This window comes from Metopolophium dirhodum, chromosome 5 (genome assembly GCF_019925205.1).
Source record: "Metopolophium dirhodum isolate CAU chromosome 5, ASM1992520v1, whole genome shotgun sequence".
NCBI lineage: Eukaryota > Metazoa > Arthropoda > Insecta > Hemiptera > Aphididae > Metopolophium > Metopolophium dirhodum.
The window spans coordinates 28,900,651-28,913,480 of record NC_083564.1 but is presented as its reverse complement, the minus strand read 5'-3'; the positions used below and the strand labels follow the sequence as shown (position 1 = coordinate 28,913,480).

At 29.7% G+C, this 12,830-nt stretch overlaps 1 protein-coding gene across 1 annotated transcript; it reads right to left on the bottom strand.

The window, feature by feature from the left end:
* Nucleotides 1-2,028: 2,028 nt before the first annotated feature.
* LOC132945155 (sentrin-specific protease 1-like) lies at nucleotides 2,029-5,282 on the bottom strand. The gene is made up of 2 exons (XM_061014815.1): nucleotides 4,855-5,282; nucleotides 2,029-2,916 (listed from the first exon to the last, which is right to left on the bottom strand). Exon 2 carries the CDS (start codon nucleotides 2,896-2,898, stop codon nucleotides 2,215-2,217), a length of 684 nt encoding a protein of 227 aa, XP_060870798.1. The 5' UTR covers nucleotides 2,899-2,916; nucleotides 4,855-5,282; the 3' UTR covers nucleotides 2,029-2,214.
* Nucleotides 5,283-12,830: the final 7,548 nt, after the last annotated feature.

Below are 12,830 nucleotides of genomic sequence, written 5' to 3'. Positions count from 1 at the left end.
GAACTAATTATTTGCCAAAACACAAATATTTACCTATTATAAATTAATAATAATTATAATAATATTGTACCTAGTTGTTATTATAATATTATTTCATTATACGATATACCTATCCAACCATATTTTTTATCTTTTATAACTTATAAGTTATAAAATTTATAATATTATAACCGGCACATTTTGCCTGTAAATCAATGCGTATTTGCTATATTACGCCGTACCTACCTAGATTGACGATACCTATGCGTAGTCGGATAACTGACCACATAGACAACGAAGGCTCAGAGGCCTGAACCAACCTAGTTATGAACATTTTTACATTTTGTTTATTTTAATTAAATTTATTACCTTTGTGTTGTAGGTACCTACGAAAAACTGGTTTTATTTCTTTGTCTCTAACGCTCGACATCTAACTATGCTTATTATTTATTAATAATATTATAATTGTATTCACCTACCTGACCCTACGCACACGACACCGAATGTACATTGTACCTACATAACATAATGTCAATCCCTATATCTCGGAAATCAGAGGAACACATTATCTTCATTGTTATGAATAACAACCCATGTCAAACAGTTATAAAATTAATGGCCATATCTTGGAATAAAATATCTAGTCCAGCGGCCAGTTGAATTTTTTTAATATTTTTTCGGAGACCTATGTATTACGAGTTAAGATCATCCTAGACTCTAGAACACGGTTATAAACTCTAGTACTCTACCGTGTTCTAGAATTATATCATCCAAGTTCTGAATAGAAAAACTACTTTCCAATATCACTGTTCTTGTTTTAAAAATGATGTTACAATTTATAGAATCGTAGGTACCTACATTCTTTGGGACTTGGGTGAACTGCCTAGAAGAGTTTCACCTTCTGCATTACTTCCATTAAATTAATAAATAGATAGGTAATATATTTTTGTACATTGTTTAGATGGTATGTTATAACCATCTTGGTCCAATTAAACAACCCAAATAACTTATCACTTATCAGTTATCAATTATCATATTGTATTTACTGACTTACAGTATTTAAATAAATTTACATTTCAAGTACATGAATTAGAGATTATTTTGTTTCTTCATAATATCCTTTTGTTCAATATTGATGATATTATGTGAACATGTGGTTTTTTTTTTGCTTCTTAATTCCCAAGTGTTTACAAATGTATATAATATACACACAAAATCATCCCTATTTTTTCATGAATCAAACATTTTTATTCACCTTATGACAATGACATTATATAGCTTACACAATATATTTTTGAAAAAATTGTTTGCAATGATGTAATAAAAAAAACTTCTTATTTACTATGCATAATAATTAATCAAATTTTCTGAGGTAACTAATTGTTTGAACACATAATAATTAATTATTGGAAGATAAGAGTAATTGATAAACTAAATTTTAAAATTAATTAATTATTTACTTATTGCAAAATTAATATAAAATGTAATTTAACAGTTTTGATTTAAAAATACAGCCTAAGTAAATTGAATAATTAAAATAAAGTTATAATTAAAGTTTAATAAACATAATGTGAGTTATAAAATACAATAAACTAATTATTTATTCATAAATTAATATTACTTTACGATGATAAATTACAATTTATTATAATATAATCATAAAATTATATTTGTACCTTAAGGTTTGAAATAACAATTAATAATAAAGAATAACATAATAAATATGCCAATATTTAATTTACCAAAATATAATTACTTATTAGTTATTAGTTTATTAACATTAAAACTAAATAATTCATAAGGGTGTTTCAACATAAATAACACATACCAAAATACAGTATATAATTGAACAGTTTTCTATTAAAAATACAGCCTAAGTAAATTGAATAATTAAAATAAAGTTATAATTAAAGTTTAAAAAACATAATGTTATAAAACATAAAGTTATAAAATACAATAAACTAATTATTTATTCATAAATTAATATTACTTCACGATAATAAATAAAAATTTATTATATAATCATAAAATTATATTTGTACCTTAAGGTTTGCAATAACAATTAATATTAAAGAATAACATAATGAATATGCCAATATTTAATTTACCAAAATATAATTACTTATTAACTATTGGGTTACTAACATTAAAACTGAATAATTCATAAGGGAGTTTCAACATATATAACACACACCAAACTTATAGAAGATAATATTATATTTAATTTAAAGATCTTTAAATTTTCAGAGTATTTAAAGAGCCGCTTTTAAGTTGTAATATAAGTTTTTTCTTGACGTTTTCTTGACCACCAACGGATTTTGAAGTAAAAGTCAGTTTAGCATCTTCTGATGCGTTCCGTGCGAAGTGGTGTGCAGCAAGACACACAAATAATCCACTATCCCAAAACTTAAATCCATGATGTAAACTATTCACATTAATATACTTCCAACGGGTTGTACAAAAAAATTTTCGCTTTCTCATTAAATATTCCAGTTTTAAAAATTTCAATATTACTTTTTGGTATCTTATACCCCCCCGGTATCCGCTTCCAACGCTATCATAATATCTAATTGATTGGTCTTGAAAATTAACATTAATTAAACTCCACATTCTATTTGATCTGAAATAAATAGGGATGAACAATCTTTCTTTTGAAAATATATCAACATTTTTGGTCCACCGATGAATGCGGGAGTATCCGTAATAAGAAAAGGCGGTGAAAAAATTTGTATTGAACGCGTACAATTTGGGAGAAAGTTTAGTTATCATTTCCATGTATTTATTTATAATTGTTTCAGGTAAACAACAACCATTAAGGATCTCCTGATAAACTTTTTCTGATTTATCATTCGGATCAGTTTGGTCACTTTGATCCGTTTTTCCTATACGTCCAGACATACTATTACTCCATAACTCCATATCTTCTAGATTTTCAACCTAGAATCATAAAAATACGTAATGCAGAATATAAGTTATTTCATACTTATTTAAACGACTATAAAAGATTATAAAAGACTATATTAGTACCTAACAAAAAGATAAATAAATCATAATTTTTATAACATAGGTTACAATACATCTCAAAAATGTTTTAAGTTAATGTACAATTAGCTACATCACAGCATTATGAAACTACACTTTGACAAAACCCATAAGTTGTATATACAAATTAAACAATTAAATCGAAGAAATTACGGAATCAAAGTATAGGTACTCTAATATAAATCAGTAACTTATGCATATTTCTTAATATGGTTTGTGGAACATTTAACTACACACTGTGCAATAAATTCCTCTGACTTATAATTTTTTTAAGCCGTTTACTCACTACTCTGACTGTGCATGCTCAAAGTAATTTTTTTTAACAAGAACTCCTATTTTAGATTGTGAGGAAAGCGATGATTTTGATTTTAAAATGTGTTTTATCTGTTCGTTTAATTTTGTTTCTGTCATCACCTAACACAGCAATAAAAATTCTTAGATTTTCAACTTCTCACAGATTGTAAATTTATTTTAAAAATAATTGAAAATATGAAATAGCTCTTATTTATGCAATTTGGATTTAGTGTTCCCTGTTTCCGTGGATACATGGTATATTGGTATATAATATAATAATAATATATTAATTTGTTTTTGAACTGAGAAGTATAGTATATGTGTATAACTGAGGGCTAATATCATAGTACTAAGATGGATAACACAAGAGTTAAGAAGATTTGTGAGGTAAAATAACACAATAATAATAAAATAAAAAAGAAAATTCACTTTAAATTTAATTTTGGCTCTTTATCTAGTCAATAAATGAACAAGATGTGTTTTTCTTAAGAACAACATTAATACAATGAGCAGATAACACTTGTCTCATAATTCAGACATTCAAATGTTAGTTGTGTACAATATTTGAAAAAACTTAAAAATTTACAGTATTTGACATTTATTATTACAACACTTTTTCTGTTTGTTCCTTTCCAACTATATGCTCGGACACTCTTGTTCTACGCCTGCATAGGACTTAACCCACTTTACCTTTACTCATACCAGCTATTTTAATGGAATCATATAACATTTATAAGAAGTGTCATAGGTGAATTGTCCATCCCTGTCGAATTAGTTTATATAGCGAGGTATACCAATATAATATTCATCTATTTTCGGTTCTCCCCTCCCACTTTTTCCTTATTTGTTTATATACTCAAGCATCCTCTTTTCATGACACGTCCAAATCATCTCAATACTGTTCCGTTTCAATGTCCACTGCCCAACATTCTGATCCATACAACATACTTGGTTTTACAACTGCGTTATAAAATCTACTTTTTAATCACAACGACATCCTCATGTCACACAAAATACCTGATTCTCTACACTTCGTTCATCCATACATAATTCTATTTCTGATGTCATCCTCAAAACCAACATTATTTTACCAACAAACCAAATTACTTGAATCTATTCACTTCACACACTCTTCATTAACCATTATCATCACATGCCTTGTCCCAACAATTTCTAGATTACTTCCTCCAAAATAATTAACTTTTGCCTTAGTTTTACTCCTATCCCAGTCACTTCTTTTCAAATGCTGTTCACCACTCTTCTAATCACTCGTGCACTTCTTCCACTATCATGCATAATATGGCACCTCATTAGTAGGTACATTACCATTATATGTTAAACACAGAAGCAAAATAATCACATACTCACATGGACGGTTGATTAAAAAATACAATAATACAATAATAACATGATCATAGGTACATATTATGTAAGCACTGTAGGCCCCAGAACTATCAAAATGAAAATGTTTAAAATTACATTTTTTTTAAGAAACTACCTACCTACTTAATTAAAATAAAATATTAAAATATTATTTACCTTTTAGATCAATAAACCAAAATATATAGGTAGGTTATAATTAATAAATATTCCTCTCGATTCTCCTTTCAATCTACGCTTATTTAATTATTGAAATGTATTAAATAATAAAATGTTTGGAGCACTAAAATCTTATATAGTAAACGTTACAACAATATACCTAATAAAATAGTCAATAGTTATTGTAAATTATGAAACGTTAATTTTATGATTAAACGCAAAACCGCAATTAAAGGAAAGCACAGCCACGGAGTAATCACTGAGTATTGAACTACTAACGAATGCCAAGTGGTCGTAAGTCACTAACTCACAATAAATAATTACTAACAAAGTAACAAATACTAAATAGTGAATAGGTATTAGAGTAAAATATTATAGGAAATATTCTCAGCCACAAATCACAATACGAATGTCGGTATTGGACAATAAAATGGACATTTTGTACTAACTAACTAACCACTGATTGAGTGGGACTGTGGGAGTCTTATACTGTTATCAGTAAGCACAACAACATAACCAAACAATATCGAATATTCCATGAAAATAATATAAAATGGAATATTAATCACATAGGTACACCCATAGCGGGCATAGACCTATAAACTAATAGCATGCACCCATAGAAGTCTTTGTACCACACTACCACAGATTAAAGATGGTACTCACATCGTGACTACCGATGCTTATAGATAATAGTATTATTAACCTTGCGTGGCTACTATACGTATATTAAAATGTTATAATTCGTAGTAACTGGTGGCTACCATAGGCATAATATCATTATGATACCAACAAATTTAACATCCTCCCAAACATAATATCCAACATTTATTTTAAGCTCATTCAATATTATAATGGTAAGGCTTCAAGCTTCAGCCTCCCCAAATCTCAAACACTATATTTGCGCCTACGCATAGATATAAACACAATTTAAGATATTATACAGGTTAAATATCGGCCTATGATACTATCATTTTGACGTACGTATTTTTCAACACCGTCCAACTGAGTCGCCGAAACAACTGTGGAAGTACAGACTGGTGCCATCTAGCGGCATTATGGTGGAAACTCAATAATACAAAACTTACTTCAGCAGCTGCTGCTGCTGTCGTATGACATAATATTATTATGCTCGTATTATATAATATATAATATCATATAGGTTAAATTCATCATATCGCTAGATGGCACCAGTCAGTAGAATAAGAGCTGTTTTGGCGTTTCAGTTTAACGGTGTTGAGAAATACATTATATTTGTCATGGACTAAGATACACAGGACTGGACACGACAAGGTTGGAGGGTGTGAGGGGTTGACCACGAAATGTACTGCAACAGGCGGAGTTCGGGGGGATATTTTTCTTTTATCATTACTAGCGCCGTCTTAGTGGATACTTATGGAACTAGACATTTGCATGATATGTTCTAGTTCCAAAAGTATCAACTAAGACGGCGCTAGTAATGCTAAAAGGAAAATATCCCCCCGAACTCCGCCTGTTGTAGTACATTTCGTAACCACAATATTCATCTCGTCTCCAGTCCTATATATCTTAGTCTGTGATATTTGTCACCTTATCACTATAGCAACTCGATATGTAAACAGTTTTCTAAGTATTATCTTAAATCGTGGACATAATATAGATTCAAGATTTTCAGGGAAGAAATTGGAGTTCAAGAGCGTTCAAGAAGTTAGCCGTGCAATATACAAGCGATACGTATCGGACTCGGACCTCGATAAGCATCGGTACATAACTATTCTATAACGTAGGTAGGTATCGAATTTTTCTTCTTGAAAAACGTGGTGACAGTTTGATATTTCTTAGCTACTTCTACTACTATACTACTATACTACTATACATATAAATATTCGATATATAAATATTTTACGATACATATATTAGTATATTACAATATATCGGTACCTATACTACGATTTATCCATATACTACGATTATGATGTATATAAGGGTGTACCGATGTTGTATGTATAATATACCTTTTTTTATCGGAGTATGGCATAACGACACAATTAAATATCAGATTACAACCCTGTACTCACGGAGCGGGCGGCTGGATAAATTTACGGACCGGACCCGTATCGACTCAGACCTCGAAAAGAGTCGGTACCTACGTAACTATAATTCCTGTTGATACGTAACTAATCCACATATCGACACGTAGATAGGTATCGAATTTTTCTCCTTGAAAATTTTCATGGTCTGCGCGTTCTTACCCCCTTGCCATCAAAAATTTCAGCCATATTAACATAACCAGAGAAAGTAGAAGAACATTGAAAAACATTTTTTTGGTTTTTATTCTAAGGTATTATTTGGATCAAATAAAAGTGATAAGTAAATTATACACAAAGGTATTATATTATCATGGAAGAAACATGTAGAAAGACATTTGTCCACTATTATTTACTTGTTACCACAGATATATAAACATACGTATGTTGCTTCTGTGCTTGTTACATACATGATAAAAGCTAAAACGCGCAGTCCATCTATTTTGATGTATATGCGCCTATGCTACATTACCTACCTAAGCATAATTTATTTCAAGAAATAATTTTGAATGTTATCCATAAATGATTTTTCCCTACAATAGTGTGTAGGTACAAAAAATAAAAAAAATTCGAAATATACGCGGTTTTCTTAAAATATGACGAAATATACAAAAATATGCAAATTTAAACTTTGTATTTAATTTTGCCATTTCATAAAATAAATTTATAAACTACCTAGAATTATCTACGACCACTGTAAAAAACATGCAATTGCAAGAAGTCCCAAAACCCTACAACTTGTAACACTGTTACTATTGTATAAAGGTATTTCGTATATAATATATACTAACCTACACCGTACACTGCATCGATATAATATTATACCTAAATGTATACAATATATGATTATGAATTATTAGCTATATCATTATATTACATTTTAACGGAAAAAAACGCCTCCGGTCGACGGGGTAGCGAATTATGTACCTACCTTTAGACCCGTCGTTTATTTTGTAAACTAACACATTGGAATTTGGGATTCTATTATACTACTTATAGGCACTTGGGTACACGACGATAATGCTGTGTTGTCATCGTATTTCGGTTATATAGTATAATAATACTGTATTTTATCTTGAATAGGTAGATACAAGGTCCTAGGCATTGTATTTTCGATCGCTGCATCCGCGAGGTCATACAATATATACGCGTCAAGCCTAAATTAATGGCTTTAATACCGGTTTCTTATGTAGCTATAGTTCAGTGTTTAGCAACTGGTGGTTCGCGAGCCGGCGCCAAGGGTCCCGTATTAGAGTAATTTGGGAAAATATAAATTGATCAATAATATTTTTGATTTGAATTACGATTGGAACTTAGAATAGCTCCCCTACTCGCTAGGACGTTCCTATCTTATGATAAAATATGGATATAATTTAAAGTTTCTCCAAAGGCTCCGTGAGTAATTATTTAAGTTGGGAAACACTGCAGTATAGACCATAACAGTGGTTCTTAACTACAAGTGTTTCATATGGACTTAGTCACTTAGAATAAGTGTTTCACCAACATTTTAAAATCAATGGAAAAATTATAAATTGTATTCATTCATTTTATTATTTTTAGTGATTAATATGTATGTAAACTGTTTTGTGCTAAAGGTTAAGATCCATGGTCTTTAGGTACTCTTCAGGTAGATAGAAATCGGTCGGCAGTCGCTCTCTATATACGGCCGTCGGGTCGTTTATATTTTATTAGTTGGTCCTACCTATTCAATATAATAATAATATGTATAAACATATAATATACCTACTCGATGACTTAACCTATGTAATACCTAAATTCACTCTGTACGGTCGTTTATATTTTACTATAATATTAACTATATACCAGGTTAGGTTAATCCCCAAAAATCTCAGTTTGAATTACACAGTGAAATTAAATGATTTTATTTAAGTTGAATAAAAAAAAAAAACAATAGTTAATATTATTAGAAAATTAATTTGATTTTTAAGAATATATTTTAATATGAATTGTATAACTACATTATTTTAAATTAAAAATATTTCTAGCCACTATTATAGCCTATAGGTGTATCAGAATTGATAGCATGCGCTTAAACTTGTTTTGATTTAACCATGAATGGAATCACAGAATGATGGCACTATATAGGAACGATTTTTGCTTTTAGGTACCAATATTATTATAAAATTATAATTTCAGAATTCAACTATATTAAGTAGGTACAATGCACAATAATATAGTACCCATATAATAATTATATTATAATATAGTGTAAGTGTGTAACAGGAGGACCTGACAAAAAAATATATTAATATTAAATAAAATTCTAAAACATAAACTACTTGACTTGCGTACATGTTTTTACCATCAAAATTTTTCTTATAATCAAAAATTATTATTTAAAACATATTAATTAACTATTTAATTTAAAATTTGATAAATTTTGTCAAAATTTGAACTTTAAATGCTCATAAAAAAAAAATTGTGCCTATGTATTTTTAATAGTTTTTAACTGCTATTGTAACAATCAGGAGCCTTACATTACATTTTCACGCTTTTTACACAACAAATACAATTTTATTGATATTTATAGAAAAAAAAACTGAAAAAATTGAAAACTGACAATGTCTGTAAACAGCTCAAAAAGAGTCAAATTATTTTCAAAATGTTATCGTGTATAGAAAATGCTAATATGAACATTCAGTGGAATTTTAAAGTATCTACAGTCATTCGTTTTTTAATTACAACAAAATAAGAAAATCGTTACATGACAATTCCAGTGAATATCAAATGTTGTAAAAATATGAATTTCAAACGCTCATAAATATTTAATTTGACTTTCTTGTAGACATTTTTTTTTTTGATAAAGGTAGACAAACTTATGTATAATCTTGTATTACGTTTTCAAATCTTAGATTTAAAAAGAAATTTTTTTATGAATTTCTAACTCAAAATAATTTGCTAATCTTCGTAATTTCTCCGTATTTTGTCAATATTTTTACTTTAGATGCTTATAAAAAAAAATTGCGACTATGGATTTTTAATTTTTTTCATCTGCCTTTGAAACAATAACCGAGGAGTCTTGACCCCAAAGTACTAACTAGATTCACTTTTCTATCAGAAAAATTACTGTTGAAGAAAATCCAAGCATTTTTACTGTCCTAAAAGGTGATGACAGACACAAAAATTAAAAAATTAAAAAAATTAAAAAAAAACACACATCATTGTAAAATCCAAAAAGCTTCGCTCAGAATCCAAAATTAAAACTATTGATTAGGAGGTGCGTCGTCTTGACACCCGTAAATCGTCAAAACCCCCCCTTGCATATCTCATTGTTTTGTACCCGATTTGTACCCCTCCCTTTCACGCAAAACCAAACCCCCCACCCGGGTGCCGTAAAAACGTCGTACTGGCACACAGCGTCTTTATTGGATACGCAGTACTTGGTGTTTTTAAAAATCTTTGTTTTTCGGTTTACCTAAATGTAATAAGTAATAACTCATCGATGGTAGTGTACTATTGTATACGAGTATATAAGGATATTGTTATCTGACAAAATTACTTTGTTGTATTTTACTGAATAAACTGTTCAATTCTCAAGTTTTAATACAAAACCACGTTATTGATATAGCATCAACCGCTTATTAAACTCCATAGAAGTATAGAACTACTTTAACTAAAACTACTCACCAAATATGAACATTAGTTTAAGTTATTTTATTATTTTTTGTCTGTCATGAGCTCGAGTAAAATAAAACGATATAGTTTTGGGAGCAACAAAATCAACATTAACGTCTTCAAATGTATAGGGAGCAGGGGCGTACCCAAGGGGGGGTTTTCGGGTTTTGACCCCCCCCCCCCCTATTGATTAACAAAATTTAAAATTCTTAAGGTGCAAATCACTTATTGTATACTTTTTACATGTCAAAAAATTTGGACCCCTCCCCCTTTAAAAATTCCTGGGTACGCCCCTGATAGGGAGGTTATGTAGTGGAATCGAATACATCATGTTTTACACTTATAAAAACAATGTCTCCGTTTCATAATTTAAAAATACGTTTAATTGATACTGTTTTTAAAATATAAAATTTGTTTTTTTTTTATTTATTTTTTTGGTTAATTTTTTGGTAGGTAGCCGGTTCCTTAGTATAAGAATTAGTAATAAATCTGTGATCAAATAATTTAGTTTATAAATAATTCTTCGTTGATTCCTGATAAAAACTGTAAAATAAAGTCCTAATTGGGGCAATATAGTTTGTTCTACCTATAGGCTATTATGTATTCATGTGAGTCGTCTTGCCACCCGTAACTCCTAAGTCATAATTTCTACCTCTAACCAATTTTATATTTTTGCAGTAAGCAGTAATATTTTTTAGGCAGTAGGTAACTATAATAATGCTTTTATTTTCAACTTTGTGAACCCGGAACGTTAAAAAACTAATTATTATTTCTCGAGAAATGTCAGCCCTTGACAAGTACAGCCATTAATTATTGTATTCCTTAACAGTTATTTGGTACCTATTATTATATGTTATTAAGAAAATATGTCCGTGATGTGTAATCGTCACACGTAAATAAATGTAGGTACCGATTATACATTTTAATTTGTGGCCAGACGCTCTATAACTAAACTAGTGGGTATATTTATTCAGACATAAAGTATTATAATATTTATAACTATTATAAGTTATCTATGAGTATAATATGTAACCCGGCTTTTTCCATCAGTGTAACACTAGTAGAGGTGCTGGAGTGCAGGTCGCAGGAATAGGCGAGCGAGTCGTAAGCGGATCGAGGGAGAAGCGTGTGATGTCGAGGAGAATCGTTAAAGGAGTGAGCGAGTCAGCGAGCCGGGCCCGGCGCCCCGGCACGTCGCGACATCCGTGGGGACGCCGTTACATGACGGATGCGGGTCGGTGTCGCCAACCGCAGCAGGGGGACCGTAGCTTAGATCAGTGCTTCTCAGCCTGGCGGGCGCAGCCGTGGTTATATGACTGGGGAGGACTTGAAATATTTATTATTTAAAATATTTTCGATTATTTAGTTATTATATAATTATAACATCATAACCGACCATATGATTAATTACATCTATTACATTTATTATATCGGGAAGTATTACTTTTTTTGAAAGAAAAGCTTCAGAACAATGTCAGCAAGTAGTTTTTTCTGATAAACATATTAATTTAAATAAGACACTACTTAAAGCTTCTTTTGAAATGGCTTTACTAATTGCTAAACCTAAAAAAAGTTTTACTATTGGAGAAAAATTGGTTTTACCTGCAGCAATAAAAATATTTGAAACTGACAACTGTACACGGTGATATAATTGCAGAGGCATTACGGTCCATCCCTGTTTCTAATGATACTATTAATAAGAATATACTGTATATGACTGTACTGATTATATGAAATCTCAATTATTAATTAAAATGAAAAGTAGTGACACTTTTGCAATACAACTCAATGAATCGACAGATCTTACGAATAATGCCCAATTAATGGTATTTATGAGATATCAATATAATTTTGAAATAAATCACATTAATAATTATTATCACGTTTTTTTATTATTATTATTATTGTTATTAACCTAGCCTTTGTTTGAAAGCAAATCAACATTATCACTGAATATCTTTGTATTGCTTTATAGTTATTAGTAATAACTTATTACCAATTTGTTTTGTTTACATATGTTTTAAGTTATATGACTATAAGATTGCATGATTCAAAAATATGTTAAAAAACATTTATTTTATTTTATTTACATTTTAATCATTTATTTGTGTGAAATAGTGCATGTAAATTTAGTATATCATTAAGAAAAAATAATTAATGATTTTGATTGAGGGTGGGCCTTGACAGTTTCACATTAAATTTAGAGGGCCCTTTAACTACAAAGGTTGTGAAGCACTGGCTTAGATCATATACTATGGATGGAACCACAGCGTA

What these genes read in the sequence shown, in the direction of transcription:
- LOC132945155 (XM_061014815.1), bottom strand. Translation starts at nt 2,898, where the DNA reads ATGGAGTTATGGAGTAATAGTATGTCTGGACGTATAGGAAAAACGGAT.